At 46.5% G+C, this 27,634-nt stretch overlaps 1 protein-coding gene and 1 long non-coding RNA gene across 3 annotated transcripts in view; one reads left to right on the top strand and one right to left on the bottom strand.

Annotated features, from left to right (window-relative positions):
* Positions 1-486: 486 nt before the first annotated feature.
* Positions 487-26,471, bottom strand: LOC138741440 (uncharacterized). The gene is made up of 3 exons (XR_011343499.1): positions 25,125-26,471; positions 4,886-4,921; positions 487-1,866 (listed from the first exon to the last, which is right to left on the bottom strand). It is a non-coding gene; the product is annotated as an uncharacterized lncRNA (long non-coding RNA).
* Positions 22,394-27,634, top strand: part of LOC138741424 (tumor protein p53-inducible protein 11-like) — a 110,176-nt gene continuing 104,935 nt past the window's right edge. The window contains exon 1 of one of the 2 annotated variants that reach the window (XM_069895506.1): positions 22,394-22,483. In XM_069895506.1, coding sequence (XP_069751607.1) covers positions 22,420-22,483 — 64 coding nt within the window. In that variant the 5' untranslated portion in view covers positions 22,394-22,419. The other variant, XM_069895526.1, reaches the window with a different exon arrangement.

Below are 27,634 nucleotides of genomic sequence, written 5' to 3'. Positions count from 1 at the left end.
GGTTCATTGTCAATGGCAGGTGCCCATTGATTCACTCCATTACTGGTGGCTCAAAGCATTTCGTGATCATGGAGGTCTGTGCCACTGGAAGGCAGTCATTTAGTCAACTACCATCACTTCCTTGGGCATTGGGATGATAGTGACTGCCTTGGTTGGCATTCCCAAACCTGATGGAGTATTCGGTGATGCAAGAAAAGGAGTGGACAGCATTCGCAGCTGCAGTGTGTTGAGACATAAATACCCACAAGTTCATACAGGTGAAGTTCATTATCATCTGACTGTACATACACAACCAGATGAAAATGTGTTTCTTCCGACCACACACACACGTACACACACAATACAGAGCATCTAACAATCACACATATGCAAAAAGCTATAATATACAATGAGTATATACAGAATTAATGTTTTAGAGTAATTTACTTGGTTCCAGGATATCCTTCATCAATCTCATAGGCTGCGGGAAGTAGCTATTTCCCAGCCTGGCAGTCCTGATTTCGAAGCTCCTGTAACCTCCTTCCTGATGGTAGAGGGTGAAAGATACTGTGTGCTAGATGGAAAAGGACCTCAATAATTCTTTGAGCCCTAGTTAAGCTTCGCACCCGGGTGAATGTCATTAATAGCACGCATGCGCAGAGGAGTTCAGGCATGTTCACAGACTGTGATCGCTGCAACCATTATCAAGGTATAATTAGTCTCTTGCTTTAGGATTTAACCCTCAGTGCTCCTATGCACTTCAATAAATTAATAATTGTTACGATCTCCTGAGTGATCTCGTGTATCTTTCAATGAGGTAACCAACTTTTACACTCTTATAATTATTACTGATCCAAGTCTTTAACTGGCAATAGTTCCTGTATCTCCAGCAAGGAAATGGTGACACCATCCCTTTGGCTGTGAGTGTTTGTCAACTTGTGTAACCTCACTTCCCTTCAGTGTCAGATGTGGTAATCATTGTATTGGAGGCGTGATTGAAGTTTAACTCTCTGCATGGTCAGGTCTGCCTCTAAATCTGTTGCCAAGGTCAACATCTGGTTGTCTTTCCTGTTTGATTCTCTGTGCTGCTTCAAGGCAGAGGTCTTGTACAACTGGCTGAACTAAAAACAGAAAATCTGCAGTGGCTGAAGTAAAAACACAATGTTGGAGAAACTCAGCAGGTCAAAACGTGTCCTTTATAGAGCAAAGGTAAAAATACATCACTGACGTTTCGGCATGGAAAAATGTCGGCAGGCATTTGAACAAAAGAGTGGGGTGGGGAGGTGCAGTTGCAAAGAAAGGAGGTGATAAGTGGAGAAGGGAGGGAGGGCACAGCAGCGATCAAAGGGAGGAGGGAGGGCTGGGTGAATAGAGAGGGAAGGAGAGTGAGAACTGGAAGGGGGAAAGGAAGAAGGAAGGGGGAAGGGGGTGGGGAGGGGAGAGCAGGTCAGCAGAAACCAGAGAAGTCGCTGTTAATGCCATCTGGCTGGAGGGTGCCCAGGATGAAAATCAGGGGTTGTTCCTCCAATTTACGCATGGTTGATGGACAATTAGGTGCTGTGGCCTCCTGAGTTTCCACAGCATTGTGTTTTCACTTGTACAACTGAGGTCATTCCAAAGAACAGCCAATCACTTTGCTTTGAGTCTGGAGTTAGGTATATGACAGAGGAGGTGGAGGTGATGTTTTCTTCCTGGAACGTGGCAGAGCAGGGCAGCCGGACTCACCAGGCTCAATCCTGACCTCGGGCTCTGTCTGTGTGGAGTTTGCACATTCTCCCTGTGGGTTTCTTCTGTGTGCTCTGGTTTCCTTCAGTCCCGAAGATATGCAGGCTGGAAGGTTAATTGGTTGCTGTTAACTGCCTCTGGCATGTAGGTGAGTGGCTGAATCTGGAGTGTGAGGAGAATAGAATCGGGTTAATGTAAATAGATGTTGGATCGCATAGATTTGATGGCCTGAATGGCCTGAATCTCTGCAGAATGGCTATGACTGAAGGAAATGAGTAAGTTTAGTGAATAGCTTCATTGTAACTAGACCAGTTTAAATAAATTGTAAATTAATTCACTGAATTTCCCAGAGGGCCAATGTGGAATTTGAACACATTTTATTATTATTATTATTTTGTTCTAGACATGTAGCGCAGTAACAGGCTCTTTCAGCCCACGAGTGGGTGGAAACCAGAGCCCCTGGGGAAAACCCACGCAGCCACAGGGAAAATGTACTTACATACAGCACGGGATTCGAACCCCTGTCCTGATCGCTGGCGCTGAAACAGCAAACTGCTACGCCAACCATCACATGTTTTGTGAGTGCTCTTTGAGACCCTCTGGAATTCAAAACCAGAACCTTAATCTCACCCCCATCTCCATATGTCCCATTAAAAAGCAAAGGCAATCATGTTTTCTAACCAAATCAAAACCGTAATTTGGACAGAATTGATTTGAACTGCAAGCAAAAAATCAAAAACCTGCAGATGCTCAAAATCTGAAATAAAATTCCAACAGAGGGTCTTCAACCTGATTCATTGCACTTCACTTTCCACAGATGCTGCCTGATCTGCTGAGTGTTCTCTTTGTCGATATAAATGATTGATAATGTTGCCTGTATTAGAGTAGGATATTGCACAGTAATAACATTTTATTTCAAAGCCATGGGAGAAATACTTATCTTACTGAACTATTAAAAGCGAAACATCTTAATTTTTAAATGGCCTTTTCATCACAGCTGAAGATACTGTGACCAAAAGATTGTGGCAATGTAAAAGGCATAAATTTGCGAAAAGTGTACGCATCAAAGATTATTTTCAATGAAGTTATGGCTTGGAGGAGAAACATTGATATAAAGTAACAAAGTTGAAAAAAAAGCTACGGCACCTCGCTTTGCCAGCTTCTTACAGCACCTGGGTGGTTAAAACAAATGTTCTTGCATTCTGTGGGAAGAAGAGGGCATTAATAATGTCTTCACTTAGCCCAGAAAGGAAGAAACCTACTCTTTGACACTCAGTTCGCTCAAGAGAAGTTATTTTCACTCATCTCAAAATTTAAGCGGTTTTGTGTGGCAGTTAGGATAAAAGTTTTATCCCTATAACTGAGCAAGCATTACTGCCTTAAAAGTGAAGCACGAAAGTTTGCAGATGCTGTGATTGTAGTAAAAACAACACACACACAGATATATATGCTGGAGGAACTCAGCCGGTCTTGCAGCCTCCGAAGGAGGTAGAGTTATCTTACCAGCGTTTTGGGCCAGAGCCCTTCCTCAAGGAATAAGAAGAGGAAGGCGTCAGAATAAAGACAAGGCTTGGCAGGAGGAGGAGAGATGAGAATTGATTTTGGCTTGTGATGGGAGACAGAGGGAAAAGGGAAGAGAGAGAGAGTGAGCTGGGAGAAAGGCAATATGGGAAGAAGAAGGGAGGCGGGAGAGGGTTTAATGAAAAGTGGAGGTTGATGTACATGGCCATCCAGTTGAATAACACCCAGACAGAAGATGAAGTGCTGTTCCTCCAATTTGTGGGTGGTCTCAGTCCAGCAATGCATGAGACCATGGACAAGCAAGAGAATGGGACAGGGAATTGAAATGGGTGACTACTGGGAGATCCCCACTATTGTAGCGGACAGAGCCAAGGTGCTCAACAAAGCGATCTCCCAGTCTGCGTCCAGCCTCTCTGATGTAGGGGAGACCACAATGGGAGCACCGGACACAAATTCACAAGTGAAGTGCTGCTTCAGCTGGAAGGAGAGTTTGGAGACCCGAACTGTGAGGAGGGAGGAGGTGTGGGCACGTGGAGCATCTCCTGCAGTCACAGGGGTTGTTGTCAAGGGAACAATTAGTGGGGAGGGAGGAGTGGACAAGGGAGTCATGGAGGGAGCAGTCCCTGCAGAAGGAGGAGAGGGGAGGAGAGGGGAATATGTAGTAGGTGGCAGAAATGGCAGAGGAGGTCTGAGGGGAAGCATTGTTGCCTTTATGGTTAAGTATCCAACTGGATTATTGACTTACCCAGCTGTTTGAGAAAAAAATCGGCAATGTGAATGAATATGGAGTTGTTTCTGATTTGATAAGAGCCACAAATTAATGGAAGCAATGCTCTCGAAATTTTAAGTAATCAGAGAATGTGTGGCAGAGGACATCTATTTAAGTGAAGGGAAGTTGAGGGGAAAGGTAGTTTCGACACAGAGAATGGTGGGTGCCTGGATTGGATTGCCAGGGTGGTGGTGGAGGCTGGTACAAAAGGGACATTCAAAAGACTCTTAGGCAGGCAAATGGGTGTCATAAAAATAGAGGCTTATAAATGTGAGATGATGAAAACAATTTAGGTTGTTGTGGAGTAATTTTATATAGGACAGCACAACATCATGGGCTGAAGGGCCTGTACTGTGCTGTAATGGTCTAGGATGATACCTCTTTCCACCTTAGAGAGCTATGGAGGATTGTGGAGAGCACAGTGGTACAGCAAGTAGAGCTACTGCCTCTGACCCCACAGAGTCAGGTTCGACTCTGGCCTCCATTGCTGTCTATGTGGAGTTTGCACAAACTGCCCTGTGGGAGTGGGTTTCCTCCGGGAGCTTCAGTTTCATCCCACATCCCCAAAATATGTGACTTGCTTGGTTAATTCCCTTTAGTGTGGGTGGGTGGTAGGAGAATCAGGGGCGTGTGAGGGAGATTAGGTGGACAGAAATGGGAGAAATGGCATTTGTGGAATTCCTCAGAGACGCAGTATAGACTCAAAGGGTTAAACGGCCTCCTTCCTTCTCACGAGAAAGCATGCGGAGATTATTGGAGAGGTTGATTTTGAGTGAATCTGCCACATTGCAAAAATTGCAGACAGAAATCTGTCAGCTGCTACAAACAATTTTTGTGTGTTGTGTGTGTGAAAAATTTTCCCTGAGACGTCTGCAACACATTGAGACTTACCGTGTCTTGATCTCAGTGGCTCAGAATGCATTGTTTCTTGGAGGAGTTACATGAAAAAGAAAATAGGCAATAATTAGAAAAAGATGCAAAGTTATTTGGAGATATTATTGCCCAGTTGTCAGCCTCAGCTTGTGTTGGATCATTTAAAGATTCAAAAGAAAGGAACCCATCTTGAAACTAAGTTTGAATAGAGAATATGTGGATGATGATTTGGGTCTTTCCTATGAGCTTATAGATTCAGCCTGTTCTGCAGGATGAATTGTTCCGAGGATTGTTATTTTTGCTGAAGCAGTGAAGGCTGTGGAAAGACTTCAGTGAGGTTTATAAGCTGATGGTTAAATGGTCACTCATATACCCAGGGCAGTCACCAACTAGAGAGCATAGGTTTGTGGGAGAGAAACATTTGAGAGAGAATATTAGGAGTAGGTGGGTGGGAAGGGAATGAAGAGAGCTTCCAGAGGAAGTGGTGCAGGCAGGCACAATGGCAACATTTAAGAGGCATTTGATCAGGTAAGGGATACAGACCTAATGGAGGCAAATGGGGTTAGCATTGTTAGGAATCATGGGATTGCAAGGATGAGATGGGCCGAAGGGCCCGTTTCTGTGCCATATAGGTTCCGTGAATTTTACATTGGTGGAATCTTCTCTCTCTTCCTTTTTTGTTGTTCAGAATCAGAATCAGAATTTATTGTCCTGAACATGTCTCGAAATACATTGTTTTGCAGCGTCACAGGGCAAACATTTCTATAAACCACCTTACCAAAATAAATAAAAATAGTTCAAGAAAAAGTCAAAGTGAGGCAGTGTCTGTGGTTCATTGATCATTCAGGAATCTGATGGCAGTGGGGAAGAAGCTGTCCTTGTGCCGCTGAGTTCTCGTCTTTAGGCTCCTGTACCCTTTTCCCTGATGATAGCAGAGTGAAGAGGGCATGGCCTGGGTGGTGGCGGTCTTTGACGATAGAGGCTGCTTTCTTAAGACACTGCCTGGAAGGTGTCCTCAGAGGAGTGGTCTGGTGTCTGTGATGTCACAGGTCGAGTTAACAACCCTCTAGAGATTTTTCTTTCCCTGTGCATTGGCACATCTGTACCAGGCAGTGATGCAACCAGCCAGAATGATCTTCACGGTACACCTGTGGAAGCTTTTGAAAACCTTCGGTGTTGTATCAAATCTCCTCAAACTCCTCACAAAGTACAGCCGCTGGCAAGTCTCCTTCATGATTGCATTGACATGGAGGCTCCAGGACGGATCCTCAGAGATGTTGACACCCAGGAATTTGAGGTTCTTGACCCTCTCCACTTCTGAGCCCTCGATGAGGCCTGGTTAGTGTTCTTCTGACTTCCTCCAAAACCCCTTGATTTTACTAACGTTGAGTAGAAGGTTGTTGTTGTGACACCACTCAACGAGCTGATCTACGTCCCTCCTGTTCACTTCCTCATTGCTCTTTGTGATTCGGCCAAAAACACCGTGATGTCATCAGCAAATTTGTAGGTAGTATTGGAATTGTGCCTGGCCACACAGTCATGGGTGTGTAGTGAGCAGAGCAGTGGGCTAAGCACGCATCCTAGAGGTTCACCTGTGTTGATCGTCGGTGAGGAAGAGACATTTTTAATTCGTCCTGACTGTGGTCTTCCAATGAGCAAATCAAGGATCCAGTTGCAGAGGGGGGAGCAGAGGCCCAGGGCTTGGAGCTTGTCGACCAACATGGAGGGAATAATAATGAAGGCTGAGCTGTAGTCAATGAAGAGTAGCCACGTGTATCCAGAAGGCAGCGATATTACATCTACTGTGGAGCGAATGTGATGATGGGCGAATTGCAGTGGGTCCAGTCCTTTTCTCAGCTACGTGTTATTCAATCATTGAAAATGTATTGTAGTCAAAGTTACCACATTGTGTATGTTCTTTATTTCCTCATAAAGTTTGCGTGGCCTTTGGTCAGGTTGGGACTGAGGATTGCTGAAGGAAATGGATGTAGGTGACTTGGAGAGGAGAGCGGTACAGTTCCACGTGCCACTTATCTTTTGATTCCTGCACGATGGACAGTGTATTGGGAAATTGTTCTTGAAGAAATCATGACAAGTTCACTCTCAATGTTCTATCTGTCGGATACAGTCAGTACACACTCTACTATACGTTGTCAGTGCACACTCTGCTGTATATAGTCAGTGTACTGTTATGGGATATATTATATTTTATATATTAATATGTCTTTAAGAGATAGATTGTGGGGATTTAATCTAGTTCACTTCACAGACACTAACAGTTCATAAAACACCTCATTTAAAATGCAAGAGCTTTGCTGGTAGAGTCCACGTCCACAGTGACTTTACAGAAACTTTGAAGAATGCCTAGGGAGACTTCACAAGTAGGTGTAACTTGCACTGATGCTGTGGAGTTAATGGACTATTGTCTTTATAGCAATAGATGGCCAGGCTCAGGAAACTGGCATTTGAGGCTTGTAAAAACCCCATTTTAATAATGGGTTGTGAGTTCTGAGTTCAGCCTGTTGAAAACCCTTGTAGACCTTTCAAGAGGAAATGGCTGATTAGAGTGTTTCTCCTGAAATAAGGGACACAAGAGGAACTCTGTGATGAGCTGGAAGAAGAGATTAAAATTTGGAAAACCAATGATGGGCAAGTTTCTTCGGCAAGACACTGAGCAATGAGCAACAAATCTCTCTCTGAAATCAACAAGAACCTTCCTGAGCATTAACCGTTTACTTTTAAGGACCAAAGCCTGATGAAAATTCATAAATGTTCAATTCTGTGCAGAGTATAGGAATTGCATGATATCGGTTAACTTGGAGGAGTGAGATTGGACTGTGAATCAAAGGATTTTCCAGAACATATACATATCACATGCATGTGCACTTATAAGTTAAGTTAATAGTAATAAGTTAAAGTTTGGTCCTGTTTATATGTTTAAAGAAAATTAAAAGCAACTTTTGTTTAAGTATCCATTTGTCTTGGAGAATTTCTATTGGTGCTGGGTTTTGGGGTCCTCTGGACTCGTAACAATACACTCTGCTGTACACAGTCAGTGTACTCTCTGCTGTACAGTCAGTGTACTCTCTATTGTACACAGTTGGTGTACTCTCTGCCGTACGCAGTTAGTGTACTCTCTGTCGTACACAGTGTACCCCTTGCCATACATAGTCAGTGTACTCTCTGCCATTCGTAATCAGTGTAGCCCCTGCCATACACAGTCAGTGTACCCTCTGCCATATGCAGTCCAAGTACTCTCTGCCGTACACAGTCCTAAACTCTCGCCTCAGTTCTGGCCACCCACCCATCGGAACTCCCAACGTCTTCAACAGGGATTTTCAATCTGGTCTTGGCCATCCACAGACTGGAGATCCTGACCCCTCCAAAGATGCAGATACCTACCCTAACCCCAATCATCCCCAAATTCTGGTGTCCATACCGACTCTGACTCCAGTTCCCACACCAACCTTAGCCTCCATAAGTCTGACACCTTGGATACCTCCGCTGCTCATCCCCCCCCCCACACCACTCCTTACCCTTCACTATTCCCTCACATCTCTTCCAACTCACCCCTTCTCCTTTGAGTTCCCTCTTTTTTCCCATCCCATAACTCTGACCATTTCATCTCCCTCCAACTCTCCTCTGAGCCCCCTCCCAACATCCCCTGCCCTGCATCTGCCTCTTCTGACCTCCCCTACCTACCGCCTCCACTCTCTGACCTCCCCATCCCTCCCACTCCCACCTCTGACTTACCCAACCCTTCACTTCCCAACCAGATCCCTCTACCATTCTCCCCTAACACCTTCCACCACACTGATTCCCATTCTGACCCCTGCTTGGTCTTTACCATCCCTACTGACCTTCCCCTCTCAGAGATGGAATGTTCTGTCCTCAGCAGAGGCCTCACCTTTGTCCCCCTTCACCCACATCTCAACATGTTCTGTGCACGCCACGAGGCCGAACTCTTCTTCTGTTGTTTCGGTGCCCATTTCTTCCACCATGATTCTCTGTCACCTGCTACATTTGGTGGTGATTGAGAACATCCCCTCCTTTCTTCTCAAGTCCGGGGGGTTGACTAACAGGAAATTACTGGGATCTATGGACTCTGAGTTCCCTTTGTGGCTTTGGAGTTTATCATGCGATTAACTCCAGATTGGCCCGTCCTGGGTTGGTACCTATGTTGCATGACATACTCACACATAGAATATTTTGAAAGTGTTGAATAGTAAAGATTCAAGATTCTTTTATCGTCATGTAATAAAACAATAAATGTGATATTACATGCTATCGTCTGCCATAAGGCAGAAAACAAGTCACCAAAAGAAAGAAAAGCAAAAGAGAGCCTTTTCAGAGTCACTGAGTGTGCGTGGATTCCCCGCAGCCTCTGCAGCTGGCACAGACATCTGTTCAATCCATCTCTAGCCCAGATCCAAACCCCTGATACGATCAAGGAAGCCTCCAGTACCCGAGGCCCGTCTGGAGCCGTTTCTGCCCTCATCAACCTCTCGAATCCCATTTCTGGTTCCTGGTTTCCATGAACTAGTCTCCAGCAGCCTGTGTAAGTCTTTCGACTGCGAGTCGCCAACAGCCCGCAAGCCTGCGTGCGTCCTTCAGCTGCTGCCCCCCTCACTGGTTACTGTCCTGTTGGGTTGTCTCCTGTGCTTTTCCTTTTGAACAGGGGTGTTTCTTCTCATTTCTGGTGCCCTGCACCAGTCTGCTGTTCACCCCTCGAGGCTGCTGACAGCACAGGCAGCGTCATCTTGGGCCCAGACCCCTGTGGTTTCAGGTTTTTGAAGAGCACTGTCGGCTCCTTTAATAGATCATTTAAAGCTTGTCTGGAACCAGGCGGTTGGGCCCTGCACTGTGTCTCCACTCCCCGCTCTCCCTGAGTCTGCACCAGTGGTTACAGCAGCTGGACACCATGATTCTTAGTGTGAACAAGCAGCCATATGTACTTCAGAGATTTGTTAGGACATCTTATTGATTCATTCATTGGGATATGAGCAGCATTAGCAAGGGTCTAAGATAGGATGTAAGGAAAATGGAGAGTTATGGGCTGGGAGGTTGTGGGAAGGGCTGGACTGATGCTGGAATAGGTCAGCACAGCATTGCGGGCTGAAGGGCCTGCACTGTGCTGCGCTGCTCTATAATATGCAGACTCTGGCTTTCTCTCATAGCCACAGTATTGATGTGGCTGGGACAGATGAACCCCTGGTCGGTGGTGACCAGGACGTTTATGGTGGGGGCCTCGGTGATTAGACTCTCTTTTTGGAAACAGGTCGCTGCATCATGCAGATGGCATGAATGTTATTGGCCAATATCAGCTCCTGCTGGTTGTTGTCGGAATTCTGTTTCACGGTGAACGTGTCACCAGTGAAGGGAAGGGTCGGCCTTCAAGTCCAGACAATTGCTTTACCACGAGCCAACAGCATCGCTGCCATAGTAACAGTCTGAGGGGCTGTGGAGTATGAGCTTATTTAATTTCACATTTCTTTAAGTTTATTTGTCACAAAATACTGATCATTGTAAGGGTTCTTCCATGAGCAGATAACAGGTTATCTCCAACTACAAAAAGAGCACGATTTACAGAGTCTGGGATTATAATGAAAAGAATGATCAATGAGCACCAAGCAAGGGCAGCAGGAGAGCATTGTTGTGGGGTTCATTCAGGAGCCTGATGACTGCGGGTAAGAAATTATTGTTAAGCCTGTTTGTTCATGCTTTCACTCTCTTAAACCTTCTCCCCAGTGGAAGGATGGAAACGAGAGTGTGTGCAGGGTGAGGTGGGTCCATAAAGCACCTGTAGGATTTGTAGAGTGGGAACCAGGAACTGTGATATGATAGTTATTACCAACTAAAGCCTGCACAAAGACACACAGCTCAGTTCCTGGGCAGGTAGTTTGGGTGACACCTGCACAATTCTTGCAAAGTCCCAGGCAATGCAGATAATTGAAGCAACCAATGAAGCAATTTCAACTGAACCCACACATTTGTGTGTGTGTGTGTGTGTGTGTGTGTGTGTGTGTGTGTGTGCACGTGCACGTGGGGTGCATATGTGTGTGTGTGTGTGTGTGTGTGTGTGCATGCATGCATTTTTGTATGTATGTTTGCGTGTATGAGTGTGTTTGCATGGGGCGTGTGTGTGTGTTTGTGTGTGTGCGGTGTGTTTTGTGTGTGTGTGCTTGTCTGTGTGTGTGTTTGTGTGCATGTGCTTGTGTTTGTGTGGTGTGTTTTGTGTGTGTGTGTGGAACGAGAGAGCTCTCAATGGATCTAAGTACAAGGGAATAGCACTGAGAAAGGAACTGCAGTTGGACTAATGAAACTGCAGCAACAGGAAATATTGCATGTCCTGGTGTAGCATCATTGATTCCGGTGGAATGGCATCCGAAGAAGAGAATCACATTGGTGCCCAAGTCTCATTAGCCTCATTGAAAGTCCGCATCAGATCAAAGATCTTTCACATACTGAACTGTTTTCAGAGGAAATTGATGGTGAGCGTGTACCTGCACAATCTGTGGCTGCACAGTTACCTTGGTTTGCAGTTTGTTTGCTGAGGGTATAGGTAACCAATCTCAGATGGAATACACTCTCAAACTGACTCACATTGTGGAAAGCAAGAGATGAGTATTGTATCTGATCATTTCACTTGTCCTCTCAGAAATAGTGAAGAATGACAAACTTGGAGTTGGGAATCAGAAGAGTTGTTCAAACAACCAACACGTCTGATGTCATAGATCTTTCCACACTCAATGACTGATAGGTTGAGAATTTCCAGAATTCTCTGTTTTTATTTTAGATTTCCAACATCCACAGTTTTTGCTTTACCATTACTACTGGCAAGGACGTAATCATGTTTGCCCGATCTCAGGACTACAATATTGACACCTTCTAACACCTTGTGTGATGAGATGAGCCTATTCATGGTTTAAAGGATGAATGAATGCATTAAACACTCAAACTCTCGCATTCATGGAGGCAACATCAAATAATGCTAATCCATCTCGTCCAGAGTTGGGTACAGATATGTGACTGGTAGTCATCATGGAACAGGAGAGAAGACTGAAGGCAGAAGTGTGTGGGTGCAGCAAGTGATCATTGTGTTAGTCGGTGGAATGGAAGCCATTCTCCACAGGAAAGTTGATTTAAAGTGTGGGATGTTCCAACTCGCAGGGAAAATGACTTGTATCTTCAGCACATCTAAACCCAAAGCTGCTCCAACATATGATTTCTTGAAAGAGAATAACCTCTTACAGCAATAAATTAAATGTTGCATTGAAGGGGACAATGGAAAGTTGGGCTTCTGAAGTGTTTTACACCAGTGGCATCAAAAGAAAGGAGCACAAGACTGAAATCTGGATAAATGCTCAATGTATCATCAGAGCAGCCAGTTGTTCAGCTGCAGGCAAGGGTACACATTCAGTTGTGTGCCAGGATGATGCAAACAAATGAGAAGGAATGGATGAATCAAATTTTATTATCATTCATCTAAGTAAAATGTATAGATGCATCGAAATTACGACCTGTTGCAGCCAACTGTAATAACTATTACAACAGCATGAAGTACCACCGTTTGGCAAGAGACAGAAAAAGAGATAATCAATATAAAAGGACAGATTGGAGACTTTAACCCAGATGGTCATTGTATGGTGACAGTTGGCTTCTGGTTCTCACTGGTCATACTAACTGATTATCAAGAATGGTCAAACATCAGCTCAGGAGAGGTGTTCAGTTTGGATGCAACAAAAGGACACTTAGAGGAGGGGGAACCCAGTTGGCGTAGCAGTTAGTGCAATGCCTTTACTGCACCAGCGATCGGGACCGGGGTTCAAATCCCACGCTATCTGTCAGAGTTTGTATTCTGTCAGAGTTTGTACATTCTCCCCGTGTCTGCATGGGTTTTTCCCGGGGGCTCCAGTTTCCTCTCACCATTCAAAACGGAGGTCAATTGGGTGTAAATTGGGCAGCATGGACTCATGGGACGAAATGGCCTGTTACTGTGCTGAATGTCGGAATTTAAATTTAAAATTTAAAAATGATTGAGAAAAATGATCACTGTGTTCAATGGGACACCTGGTTATTGCTAGTTATAATATCCACATCTGTATCAGATAGGTGGCAGTCAAGAACAGCAAGTACAGGCCCTTCACCCCACAATGTTGTCCCAACCCATGTAAAGGTATTCCACAACAATCTAATCCTTTCCCACCTCATCCCCTCAATTTTTATTACATACAGATTTCAGATCTATTGTCAGAGTAACGTCACATACAGCCCAGAGATTCTTTTCCCTGTGGGCCAGGCAGAATTACCACTTATTGGTAGTGCAAAAAACACTGTACATAATGTACACATGTAAATAAATAAACAAATGTAAACAACTGACTGTACAATACAGAGAGGAAAAAATAAACAATAAAGTGCAGAAGTAAGCATCCTTAAAAAAGTCTTTGAGTTTGGAGGGTGGAGGGGTAGCAGCTAGTGGTGCGAGGCCTTGTGGCATTTAGACCTCTTTCCTGATGGCAGCAGTGAGAGCAGAGCATGTGCTGGGTGGTGTGGATCCTTGATAATTGCTGCTACTCTCTGACTCTCCATGTGTCTATCTAAGAGTCTTTTGAATGTCCCTATTGTACCAACCCCTGGCAAGGTCTTCCAGACACCCACCAGTTTCTGACCCTAAACTTTTCTCCCCTCGCCTGCAACAGATCTCCTCTGGTATTAGCCTCAGGAGAAAAGTGCTGGCTGTCCTCGATGAAGTGAAGTCTGGTGCCTGTGATGTCGTAGGCCGAGTTAACAACCCTCTGGAGTTTATTCTTGACCTGACAGTTGGTGCCTCCATACCAGGCAGTGATGCAACCAGCCAGAATGCTCTCTACGGTACAACTATAAACATTTATGAGAGTCTTTGGTGACATAGAGAACTTCCTCAGACATCTCAGAAAGTATAGGCACTGGCGAGCCTTCTTTGTGATTGAATCAATATGGAGGCTCCAGGACAGATCCTCGGAGATGTTGACACCCAGGAATTTGAAGTTCTTGACCCTCTCCACTACTGAGCCCTCGATGAGGACTGGGTCACGTTCCCCTGATCTCCTCTTTGCGCGCTCAATAGAAATTCTCTGTATCCACTGGAAGGTTTGTAAACCACGGTCAGGGATCTCTCCTAGGCCAATATCCCAGCATTAAATGAGTTGGACACAGTCAGCTTCATTGGGCAGAAACATCATTCACATGGACAACACCTGACTCACAAAAACAAACCGTCTATTCCCAGTTCCGTCAAGGGAAGAGATTACCAGATGGACAGGGTGACTTAGTGGAGATATATAAGATTATGTGATGCATAGATAGGGTGGCAGCCAGCACCTACATCTAAAAGGTGACATTAGCAAACAATAATGGCAAAAATAGAGAAGCATCTGCAATGACTACTTCAGGTTTTGACTCATGTAGATCACTCCAGGAGAGAGGCTTAGCCTTTGTGTTGCACTCACTCTGCAAGTTAACTCCAGCTCTTCTTTGTGTATTAAATGACAATCACAACATCTGCAGACTATCTTATTCAACTCTAGAGGAGTAGACCCATCACACAGGATCTTTCAAGATTCAGGGGTCCTTTTATTGTCACGCAATAATACATTAAAATGTAATATACATAACCTTCGTTGTCTGCCAGGTAAACCAAGCCTCTTTTAAACTGTAACACCTGGGGCCTGGGCGTGATTACTGGGGCAAAGGTGCTGGAAGCACCTTTCAAATCGCAGGGGGATCGACCCATTAAATCGCCAACCCCGGTGATTTAAGGGGGGAACCCGCTCCCGCGATGATGCGTCATGTGCTCACCAGAAGTACTGAGGGACCCCCTGCGAGTAATAAGAGAACAGGCCCAGGCACCTGCGGAGGGCCTTTAGCGTGGGGGGAGGGGGGGAGGAGGGGTAACTCCATTAATGGGTGCACCTTTTCCGGATCTGGCCCGACGACTCCATGGGCCACAATGTACCCCAGGATGGTGAGGCGGGTGGTGCTGAACACACTCTTCTCCTTGTTGTAAGTGAGGTTCAGCTCTGCAGCCGTCTGGAGGAATTTTTCCAGGTTAGCATTGTGGTCCTGCTGGCTGCAGTGACGCACAAGACCTGGGTGAGTTTAACTGGGTTCCCTGACTACCTCTGAGGTAGGTCAGGGACCCGGTTGGGTTCCCACGAGGTTGACCCTGTTGGACCCTTCCTAACTGCCATGTAACCGGTCACTAACTTGCCTGGTTAACCCCATTTTACACGGCAGTGTGAAAGGGCCTTATAGAGTCACCCAGCGCCCCTAACAATAGAAGAAAGAGAAACAAGAGTCACTGAGTGTCCATGGATTCACCTCCAGCTCTCCTTCAGCCTCTGCAGCCATACAATTCGATTAATCGGCAACCGAAGCTCCGGATCCAAACCTCTGCCACGAACAGGGGGTCTTTAGCGTCCGCAGCCCTTCGGGTGCCCTCAGCACCGGGAAGAAGGTAGAAGGAGCAGCAAGATCAGGACTGCCAGGCTGTGAGATTGAGGAAGAGTGTCCCATAACCTTGGGTCTTTTAGAAATGAACCTGAGTAAATTATTTACACGATTTGTTTTAAGTGCGAGATCATTATGCACTGTGTAGTGTGTGCACTGTGGTCTGTTTTGTCTGGTTGAATATGTACAGTCAGATGATAAATTAACTTGAAATCAGAGCGTCCAAAGGGAAGCCATGGAGTCCACAGGGAGACAATGCATCAGGTCAGGACTGAATGGGGATCTCTGGTGCCTAACCTGCTACGCCACTCTGCCATCCTAAGTGTTGAGTTTACCTCGTGCGTTCTGCAGCCTTCTGTTTCCGAGGCTCACTGGCCCACAGCTGTCCCCTGCAATCCTGATTTCCATCATCTCTTCTCCCGGTCTTTCTATACATGAAAGCCCCTGACATTAATCTGACAGATCACACCCCTACTTACATCCCTTTTTTTTTAAGCCATCTGTCTTCATTCTGGCAGTTTGTCATTAAACAGTGACGCCCCTCATTTTTGCCGAGCTCCAGATGGAGAACGTTGAAAAGCCAGTGTGACCCATGCCTCCAGTGTCACAGCCTTACAGACAACACCAGACTATGAGGATCTGTGCATCAGCAAAGCAGGAAGGCTTTTGTTTTTAGAAGTGGTTTTTCACTTTTGTGCAGGGTTGACAGGATCAGAGCGTTTCCTTGTAAAAATATCCACACTCCGCTTTCCGAACTAGGCATTGAGCTTCTGTGCATAATTACAACTTTTAGCTGTGAGCGTACAAAGGGCATCAAACATGCGGAGGAGGCAGTGACAAGCCCTTCATTCTGGAAAGATGACTGTGAAAAGAGAATGAGGCATCCGAGAAGAGTGAATGCATTTTTAGCAGGTCATGGATGGGGAGAGAGAATCTGTCTCTGCTGCGAATGATGAGGAGACAGGGTCTGGCTAACCAAGGCAGCAGACAGGGAAATCTCATTCCCACAAAAGTAATTGTGCACCTTCTCTCACTGGTGGAGGGAATTTCAAAGTGGAAGCTACAGATCAATGACTCCTGAACGAAACTATTCAGCCCAGAGTCAGGTCTCCATAGTAACCTGCCCAGCCCAACTTCTCAAGGCAGGTTCTCATGGGCCAGTCAAAGAAAGTCCCTTTACAGTGGGATCGCAGCAGACAGAACTCAAGAGCTCAGGGTTGCTGAGTGGAGACAACACCCCGGGATCCGATTTTGGAGAAAGCCAGGCTGAATGCCTTGTGATTAAAGCGTGGCTAAAGTTCAGCTGTCTGCAGGGTCCAGCTGCAGAGTGACATTATGGATAGCCGAAGAGCTTCCTTTATATTCCAAGCTTCAAGCTGAGCTCTTACATTTACTAGGCTAACATTGTGATAATCAATAGATTTTAATCTCTCTGCAGGTCATTACCTTGATTTTTCTACATCTGCTCCTGGGTCAGAACACTGCAATTATTTCACGCAGTTTATAAAATGTTTACATTTTTGAACGATATATTACATCTTCGCGCCTAATGTAACGTCATTTTGCTTCAAGTATATTATACATATCACTGTTATATACTCCGAACATTGTACCTTTCTGTGGAATATAATGTCTTCGATATGACCTATCGTGTCAGAGCTGTTAAGAAATGTCAGTCTGATGCTTTTTATTCTGGTCCATTAATAATGTTGCACTTTCAGATAATTCTGTTCACATCAGTAAACCAGTTTCTATTGCACTTCTATTGCGATCTGGATTGCAATGATACATTGCACCCAAAACTCCTTATCCTTCCACTCAGCTCTCTTGCCCATTATTACCTACGATGTACACCAAACAAAGTTCATGTATTAGACAGTCTTTAAGGTCGGGTCTGAGGCAAAAACCAGCCTTGTGCTGTGGTCGGCCTCACTCCATCTCGTTTACACCATCGAGCCCTGCGAGGATGCAGTGGAGGAGGCCGGTGAGGGCAAGGAGCTGAGGGACGCTGAGCTGACAGCTGATGTTCAGCAACGGGGCTGAAAGGCAAGGGTCCGACCGGTTGAAGTCGGCTGCAGAGGATTTGTAGCCACATCGACATCAAGGAGTTGGGAGCGCGAGGAAAGACACACCGACAATCTCTCCAGAGCTGATGAAAAGGGTAGGCAGTGGATCCGATGGGTTTCCATCTGGGCCCCCAAGTGAGTGAATGGCCTCTAAGGGGTGAGCCCGGCACGCCGGGATTCTCTGCTGAACCCTCCAGAGGTGTCGTGGGTCTAGCAGGAGGAAGGAGGGCGCCCACTTGATAAGATGCCACCACTCACTTGGCCATCCCGCAGCAAGTCTCAGGAGTGCGATTAGGGTTAGTAACATCTAGTCCTACATCACATCCTTTCTCCCTCAGACATATGGAGCTAGATTTTCCAAAGTAACCATTGCTGTCCTTGGTTTCGCAGCCACGCCAACTAAAATTCCTTCATCATCCATGTATTTCAACAGCTATCTGACTCCTGAACGAGCCTCACATGAATAAGATGGTGTTGCCCTTGTTCCGATCTGACTGGTCAGTGCACTCTGTACCCTGCACTCGTTACCCACCCTCCACTCTGTTACCCTGCACTCGTTAACTTCCACTCTGTTATCCTGCACTCGTTACCCTGCACTCGTTACCCTGCACTGCTACCCTGCACTCTGTTACCCTGCATTCCTTATCCTCCACTCTGTTACCCTCCACTCATTACCCTGCACTCATTACCCTGCACTGCTACTCTGCACTCGTTACCCTGCACTGCTACCCTGCACTCTGTTACCCTCCACTCATTACCCTGCACTGTGTTACTCTGCACTCGTTACACTGCACTGTTACTCTGCATTCTGTTACCCTGCACTCTGTTACCCTCCACCTGTTACCCTGCTCTCTGTTACTCTGCACTCTGTTATCTTGCAGTGGGTTAACTGCACTCTGTTACCCTCCACTCATTACCCTCCACTCTGTTACCCTCCACTCATTAGCCTCCACTCTGTTACCCTCCACTCGTTACCCTCCATTCTGTTACCCTCCATTCTGTTACCCTCCATTCTGTTACCCTCCACCCTGTTACCCTGCACTCTGTTACCCTCCACTCATTACCCTCCACGGTTACCCTCCACTCTGTTACCCTGCACTCTGTTACCCTCCACTCATTACCCCACACTCTGTTACTCTGCTCTCTGTTACCCTGAATTCTGTTACTCTGCTCTCTGTTATCCTGTACTTTTTTACGCTGAACTCTGTTGCCCCACACTCTGTTACTCTTCACTCTGTTACTTTGCACTCTGTTACCCTGAACTCTGTTACTCTGCCCTCTGTTGCCTCACACTCTGTTACTCTGCCCTCTGTCACTCTGCCCTCTGTCACTCGGCCCTCTGTTACTCTACCCTCTGTGCAGTATCATTTGCTGTAGTTATGTATGGTTTGGCTTGCTAGATAGCCTTTTCACTGGTACATCGGTACACGTGACCATAAAGTTGAACTTAAGCTCTTCACTTAAGTCAAGTTCAAGTTTATTATTATCTGTCTATTTCACAACAATTATTATCTGTCTATATACAACCAGATGAAACAGTTTTTCTTCGGACCACTGTGCTCACACATACACATACAATACATAATTCATAATAATCACTTATATAAACATCATATAAAATAAATACATATAAATATTCTAGAATTATTTACTCAGTTACAGAATACCGCTCATCAGTCTCACAGCCTGTGGGAAGAAGCTATTTCCCAGCCCGACAGTCCTGATTTTGATGTTCCTGATGGCAGTGGGTCAGAAGAGATGCTTTGTGGTGGATGGACAGGGCCGTCCATAATTCTTTGAGCCTATTTAAGCAACGGCATGGGTGAACATTGTTAATGGTGGAAAGGGAGACCCCAGATATCTTCGCTTCCCTCCTCCAATTTCAAAAATGTCCTCAACACCTTCTTTCAGTCCAACATTCCTACGGACTCATGGGAATCTCAGGCTCAAAGGGATTCACTGTGGAGAACCAGCGTTCAGGGTAGTGTTGAGAATCTCAAGTCCCTTCACTGGGTCATTCAGAAGCCCCTGGTAAATGAAAGAAGGAGCACAAATGCCCTACCATTCAGACACTCCATCAACCACCTCCTATCCCATTCACAAAGCATCATAGCCTTAGGTGGCCATATCTAATGTTCAAGTCTAGGTTCAGAAGGAAGTCCTCAGATTGGGATCCACAGCTCATCTAGATCACAATGAATGAGAAACAGAATTGTCTGGACCCAGAAGGAGTCCTGGGCTTATTATGTCCATATCAGCTCTTTGAATTCAATATGAAGTTCCTTCAAGTAAGTATTATGAGGCAAAGGAGGGCACAGCTAAGCTAACACAGCTAGCTCCGATGACCCATCCAGACCTGTGTGGAGTTTGCATGCTCCCTGCCTGGCTGTGTGGGTTTCTCCTAGGTGCTGCAGCTTCCTGCCGCATCCCAAGGATGTGCAGGTGGGCAGATTAATGTACCACAGCAAATTGGTGAGGTGCAGGCCCTGAGGAGAGTTGATGGGAGTGTGGCGTGAATACAGAGGAATTAATGGTGGATTACTGAAGCTTGTTTGCCTTGAACCAAGGCATCAATTTAAATTTAAATTTGGACATACAGCACGGTAACAGGCCATCTTGGCCCATGAGTCCATGCTGTCCAATTTAGACCCAATTAACCTTCATCCCCAGTACGTTTCAAATGGTGGGAGGAAACCAGAGCCCCTGGAGAAACCCACGCAGACACAGGGAGAATGTAAAACCCCTTACAGACAGCATGGGATTCGAACCCTGGTCCTAATCACTGGTGCTGTAAAGTTGCTGTGATGACCATGGCACCAACTGTGATGCCCTCAGATGAAATTGGCCCATATGTGCTGTGTCTGTCTAAAGCTCTAAAATGTGATAGTAGCGAATATTATAAAAAGAACCAAGGTAAATTTTTAGTGAGTGTGGAATGAGCTGCCAGATATTTAAGGACAATTTGTATAGGTACATGAAGGCTATAGGCTATGGTCTGGTTGTATGTCAATGAGTCTGGGCAGAATGATAATTTGCCACAGACTAGATGGGCTAAAGGGCTGTTTCTGTTCTGCAGAGTTCAATAGTTCTCTGGTTTGTACCCTAAAGACCGAGAGGGAAGGAGAAATGAACATGGGTACTTTCATGGAGTGGAGTGGGGGTGGAGTAAAGTGAGGCTAATTCAGCTGAAAGAAAAGCTATTTCCTCCAAATAAACTCACCCCCCCCACCCACCCCAGGTCCACACCCTGCAGTGCTCCCCTAAACAGCACTGTGGGGGCATTTCAACAGATAGTCTTGCCACCACCTTCTTGAGGACACATCGGGGTGGGTAACCAATATGATGCCCACATTCAAGAAAAAAACTTTTAAAAAGCCAGCCTTAAAGTAACAGTTGCACATGACGCTTCATAGCATCATGGAAAACAGAAGCAGAAGAAGGCCATTCGGCCCTTCAAGCCTGCACCACTATTCAATCACGCAACCTCAGTCCCTATTCCTGCTTTCTCTCTGGACCCCTGGATCCTTTCCACCAATAGGGCCATGTCCAACTCTCTTGCGAATATTTCTAACAAGCTGGCCTCAACAACGTTCTGTAATAGAAAGTTCTACAAGTTCACAACTCTCCTCATCTCTCTCCTAAATTGCTTTCCACTTAGTCTGTGATCCGTTGTTATTCACATTGTATACGCATGCAATATTGATGAGCAATAAATCCTGAAACAAGATATAATACAGTGGCCTGGTGCGAGTCTATTACACTCTGCTGTCACATTCTCTTTTCTAATGGTGTTACAGTAAACTAAGGGTCTACTTGAAGAATTGCCTGCACTATTCTAATTTGTGTTGGTTACACAATGCTGGCGACCTTGGTATGGGAGAGGACACGGCCATTGGTCTGCATATGTTCACGGTGCATTTGGAAGATTTAGTGGTATCTCTACTATTGGTAGTCCAGGTATCAAAAGCAAATAGAAGAACAGAGATCATTGCTGCCCAGTAGACCATGGGTTGTATAGAAGATTTGTGATCATAATGGGGATCTCCCAGAGTGATGTCCCCTATATCGATGCCCCAGTCAGTTCCGTTTCCCTCGTAATTCACGAGCCCAACACCAGAAATATTCTGAGGTCCTCCTCCAAGTTCAAGAATGTCTTCAACACCTTCTTTCAGCCCAACATTCCTATGGACTCATGCTCAAAGGGACTCACTGTGGAGAACCAGCGTTCAGGGAGGTGTTGAGAATCTCACTGGGTCATTCAGAAGCCCCTGGTAAATGAAAGAAGGAGCACAAATGCCCTACCATTCAGACCACCTCCTCTCCCTTGCACGGAGAATTATTTGGTTCTCACGTTGATCACTACCAAAACACATAAGTGGCTCCATCCCAGGGCACAGTCAAAGAAGAAGCATCATGGAAGAAAGAGGTGTGGGTCATTACTTGCTATTGTGGCGGACAGAGCGTGGATCTCCCATTCCAGTTCTCCATCCCACTCCCTTGCTGACATGTCTGTCCAGGGTCTCATTGCATTGCCAGACTGAGACCACCAGTAAATTGGATGAGCAACACCTCATCTTCTGACTGGACACCCTCCAACCGGATGGCATTAATATCAACTTTTTGGCCTTTTGTTAACCCCCCCCCTCTTCCACTCTCTCCATTCCCTGTCTCCTTTCCCACAGACATGATAAATTCTACCTAGTCCCTTATCACATCCAATACACCTGTTGTTGGTCTGGATTCCTCCCCCATTGTTTGAATTCTGGGACTTTCTGATATATCCTGGTTCTGCCCTTTCTGATCGTTCCTTGAGGAAGGGCTCAGGCCAGAGACTTCGCCAATATATCTTTGTCTCCTATAGATGCTGATGAGACCAGCCGAGTTCTTCCAGCATTGCGGTGTATTTTACAATCACAGTCTGCAGCCCATCGTGTTTCACTCGCTGGTTCATTATCTGGGCTTTCTCCCTCCCCGGAAGGAATGCGCGTCTATTAGATGCATTACCACAGTGAGCATCTCCACCACCACCCTCGTCCTCCGGGAGCAATGCGCGAGTACTGTGAGTATTACGCTGCCGCCAGCGCCGGTCAGCGCCCTGGACTTGTTCGTTCCGCACAGGCTCGGGGTCCAGGGCCGCCGTGGAGTGGCGGGGTAGTGTGCGAGCTCCGGGCACACTCGGGAGTCTGGGCGGCGGAGGGGTGCACGTCCGCGCCCGCACACCCCAGGTGAGTGAACCCTGCGGCTGCCTGTGCCGGGACCCTAACGCCTGAACTCATTCATCAGGGAAGTGCTGAGAAGTTTGCGGCTCCGGTCCGAGGGGCAAAGAGTGATGAGGGCAGAGCAAGAGTGGAGGGGTCGCGCTCACTGCGAGGGGGACGGGGTTCTGCGCCAACGTCGGCGGGAAACGAGTGACTGGCTCCGGGCTGCAGGAGTGGCAGTTTCACTCCTGGGGTCGGGAGAGTGGCTGATGAACGGGGAACAGGGCAGAGAGGGATCAACCCCACGACAGAAGTTGGATGGATATAGAACAGACAGGGGCTCCTGGATGGGGAGCGGCGGGGGTCCGAGAGAGAGAGAGAGAGAGTTGCTGAGTTCCCGACAGAGTGGGGGGCGTCAGTGGGCATCTGGCCACGATGTGGAGACGTATGTGTTGGTTCCCAGTACTGGGTTGCGCTGAGTGGGGAGATGCTGCATCCCCAACACTCCCAAGCAGGGCTGCTGGCAGGCTGGACACCAGAGACCCCTGGGGAGTGGGTGGTCTCTCCATGGGTGCCTTATCCCAGGAGATCTGGGCAGAGGAGGACATCACCCAGGAAGAGGCCTGTGGGCTCGAGGTTCTGCCTTGACACCAGTCACGTTCCTCCTGGGCTCACCCCCCCCCCCTCCACTTTTATTCCTTTGCAAGTGTTTTGTAACAACCTGCCTAATCCCACGCGGGCTGAAAATTTAACCCCCGTGAGGTGCAAAGGGGACAGGGGTCCTGAAGCTGCTGGGACGCGCTGAGGTCGGACAGTGGTGGGTGCAGAGATGCCCCAGCAGATGAGATTGAAAATACTCAGCAGGTCGGGCAGCATCTGTGAGCAGAATCCCAGCACTGCAGCCAGAAACAAGCTGCTGGCAAGGCTCAGCGGGCCAGGAAGCTTCTGTGGTGGGAAGTAGCCTTGATGAAGGATCTCAAGCAGAAACATCGGCTCTCCATGCTCCCCCCTCCCTTCGCACCACCCCCTGGGCTCCTCCAGTAGCTGGGGTCTTTTTTTCCAATTCCAACAACTGCACCCCCGCCAGGTTGAACATGGTTGTGGGGTGGCGCGGTTTCCCATTGAGAGCAGAAACCATGCACACAGACTGATGGGAAAACTACCTGCAAGGGTTGTCAGGGCTGCACTGGGCAATGTTTGAGAATATTTAGTGAATGGCCGAATTGTGAGTGAAATTTACTACAGGTTAGTGAGACATTAACATGAGATATTTTGAATTGAAAATGATTTCTAACTTCAGACAAAAGTTAATTCACAGAAAGTAATGAAATGTTCAGGAAATCTCCTGCCTTTTGCATCGATGCAGTGTCAGGGCATGAACAGGGCCCTTTAAAGTGATCCTGTCTTGGCTTTGACTGTGTTTGCGGAGGCTGGAGAGAAGGAGCTCCCACTTATAGCTGAAAATGGTCAGGAGAGCTACACCAGGGAGAGGCTGAATGGGCTGGGTGTTTATTCCCTGCACTGTAGCAGGTTTGGGACTGACCTTCTAGCGTTGAATGAGATTATTGGGGGCATAGGTAAGGTGAGAGGACTCAGTTTTTTTTTAACCAGGTTAAGAGAGTCTACAACTTGAGGGCAAAGTTTGAAGGTGAGAGGAACAAGATGTAGAAGGGATCAGAGGGGCACCTCCATTACTCAGAGGGTAATGGGTTTTTTGGAATGAGCTTCCAGAGGAAGTGGTAGAAGCAGGGACATCTGTAACATTTTCAACACCGTTAGACAGGTGCATGGGTAGGAAAGATTCAGGGGGGGTATGGGCCAAGCACAGGCAAATGGGACTAGCTGAGGCTGGCGATGTGATCAGTGTAGATGTGTTGGGCCAAGGGGTCTGTTCCTGTGCTATGAGGTTCAATGTGGAGGACAGTCATTGAACTGAATCTCACCCACAGCACCACTCTTGGCATGGAATGAAGACTGGGCAAAGAAAAGTTTGTGTTGGAATATGTGATCTGATCCGTGGGATTACTGTCTTTCCCCCCCCCCCACCTCTCCACCCACGTCGATGAGATGGCAGCCCAGAGTGGCATCCTTCCAAACCACAACATCAGTGTATGCCTGTCTCATAGCCCAGTGACATTGAGGCACATCATTTCCCTGCCAGTCATGGAGGCATACAACACAAAAAGAGGCTCTTCAGCCCACTATCTCCATGCTGGCTATCCTATCCACACTAATTCTATTTACCAGCACTTGGTCCATAACCTTCTGAGCCTTGAAAATTAAAATTGGTGTTTGGATATGCCTTTGTTTCAGTGACGCTGCCTCTAACAGCCCCTTGGGAAGCATTTACCAGATTTCAACCTGCACTCTGGGTGAAATATTATTTTAATTTCATATCTCCTCTAAACCATCCAGCTAAGGAGAAGAGTTCTTCTCTGACTCTCATAATTTTGTACATGTTTACCAGTCCTTTGAAAACAAACCCTGCCCATGCAGTCTCACCTCATAACTTTAATCTGCCATCACAGATCCTGATGAATCTCCTGTGCAGTCATCTCCTTTCTCTAGTGTACTGTACACTGCATTCCAGCTGTAGGGCGACTAATGCTTTATCGACTTGCTTTTTCCTTCTGTCCCCCAGTAGACATGGGACAGTGTCTCGAATGGCTTCAACAGCATCCTCGGGCATCCTTGGACTAGTGCACCGCGATCCCTCTGTTCCTCCCCACTCCCTGGGGCCCTGCCATTCATGATGTAGCCCTGTTGTTTCACCAGCTGTTCTGAGAATTTGAGAACTCCGAGTCTCAGACCGTTAACAGACAAATTTGGGCTCCAGAAGCAGGCCATGCAACAGTGAGGCAAATGATGAGGCTCTGTGACCCACATACAAAGTCTAACAGATGAGTGGTGTGGGCAGCGAATGGTACAATTCCAAGCTAGATGCAGATCTCAGTACATGGATTTCAAATGCTGATGAATTTTGTTATACCTCGTGGTTTTATTATTATTATTCCATAAAAATATGTTGTTATTGATGTTGGTTGTGGCTTCTAGTTCCGACAGTGGAGAATCGGTACTGACATTTTAGTGTAGCGCCGAGGGAGTGTTGCAGTATCACTTAGACAGCTGATCATCACCTTGCTGTCTGTAGGACGGTGCTCGTGTTGGATGTTGATGGAACACTAAGTAGGTGTCAAGATTCCTCCACCTCGTCAGTGCTGTTGTGAGAGGTGCTCCATGAATGGGGCTATTCTTGCAGTTGAGAAAGGATGAAGTCTGGACACTGTTGTACCTTCAGGCATTTTATCTTTATTCAGTCGGCAAGCGGTGAGAAACCGAGCTGCTGCTTTTTCTTGCCTGTTTGGTTGCACTTGTTCACCTGATTTGAGACGACCCATTGTTAGTTAAGCCGCCCTCGCTGGAGCTGTGGTGATTGTTACTGGAGTCTGGACAGCTGCAAATTGCGGCAAGGAGGAAACTCCCTGAACACAATACACATTGAGTTGCTCGTGCAGTGATTGAATATTACTTCACTGGTCACAAAGGCAGAGTTTACTTCCATATTTGAGTGCCAACAAATGTTTCCATATTTGCATATTTTTATCACCTTGCAACAAGCCATGTCTGGATCTTCAAATGTCTTTTCCAGGACAGAGTAATTCATGTGGATGGTCAAAAAACTTCTGGGGAGAGAGATCCAGACGCCCAAAATTAGTGCGGTGAAGGTCGACTCTCTTGGGTTCCTTATTGTTGAAAGATAGAGCAAATATGCCTACGTTTGATGTGCTGAGTGACAAAATAAATCTGGCTTGATCTCAGTCGCCGTGTTGCAAAATAACTTGGCTGAAACTGTGTGATGCCTGGTTTGATGTCAGGCCATTTACGTGGCCCCATTGTCTTATGTAGGGCTGATGCGTCTGAGAGTTTGCAAACCATTATCTCTCGAGCAGCCTCTAGCCTGTGCTCTGTAGATAGTACTAATCTGTCCTTTTCATTTCAAAACTGATTGCTGCTTGTACAGGTTCTTATTTGCCTGTGATCACCTAATTCTGAAACTCCTGAACAATACCAAGCAAGGATAAAATATCAAAATATACTAATGGCTTCGAGTTACAAACATTCAATTCAACAACACTTTTTTTGCAATGAAGGAATTCAACAATAGTTGAGATTTTAGAGGGTGTTTATGTGTGATGTGTATGAAGTGCATGGATATGTATCTGGACATGGATGTGTTTCTGTCCTGTTTATTCTCTACCACATTCTGGGCTTTGATTTAGACAGTAGCAGCTTTGATTTAGACGATACCCTTAGTGGTGGCTGAGTTAAGAAATTGTGATTTTTAAGGAAGCCAAATAAATATAACATGGGGGGAAGATTAGTGAGTGTGGGGCAGGTTTGGATCTTTTTAGAGATACAGTGCAGTAACAGGCCTTTTGCGGCCCATGTGCCCGTGCATACCCCAGATACACCAATGTGACCATTTTCTCAATTAACCCTGCACGTCTTTGGCAAGAGGGAGGTAACTGGAGCACCCAGGGAAAGCCCACGCAGACACAGGGAGATTAAACAAGCTCCTTACAGGGCATGCGCTGGATTCGAACCCAGGTCACTGGTGGTGTAAGTTGGGGGGAGGGAGAGGGAAAGAGAGGGGAAAGAAAGGGGTAAAAAGACAGAGCAGGAGAGAGAAGGGAGGGGGTAGAGAAGGAGAGGGAGGGGTAGAGAAAAAGAAAGGGAGGGGGTAGAGAGAGAGGAGTAAAGAAAAAGATGTACATGGGGGGGTGAAAGGAGGGTGAGAAAGGGGTAGATAGAGAGGAGGGAATGAAAATGCAGGGGAGAGAAAGGAGAAAGAGAGAGAGAGGAGGGAGAGGACAGGAGAGAGAGAGAGAGAGAGAGAGAGAGAGAGAGGGAGGAGAAGGGAGGGAAACCAGAAAAAGGAGGAAAGAAAGGAGAGAGAGAGAGAGAGTGGACTCGGGTGATGGAACTGCTCTCCAGGTGTGAAACAGCATAGG

The sequence above is a fragment of the Narcine bancroftii genome, chromosome 1, assembly GCF_036971445.1.
Source record: "Narcine bancroftii isolate sNarBan1 chromosome 1, sNarBan1.hap1, whole genome shotgun sequence".
In the NCBI taxonomy this organism is placed as follows: Eukaryota; Metazoa; Chordata; class Chondrichthyes; order Torpediniformes; family Narcinidae; genus Narcine; species Narcine bancroftii.
The sequence above is the reverse complement of the archived record's forward strand: the minus strand, read 5'-3'. Positions and strand labels throughout refer to the sequence as shown.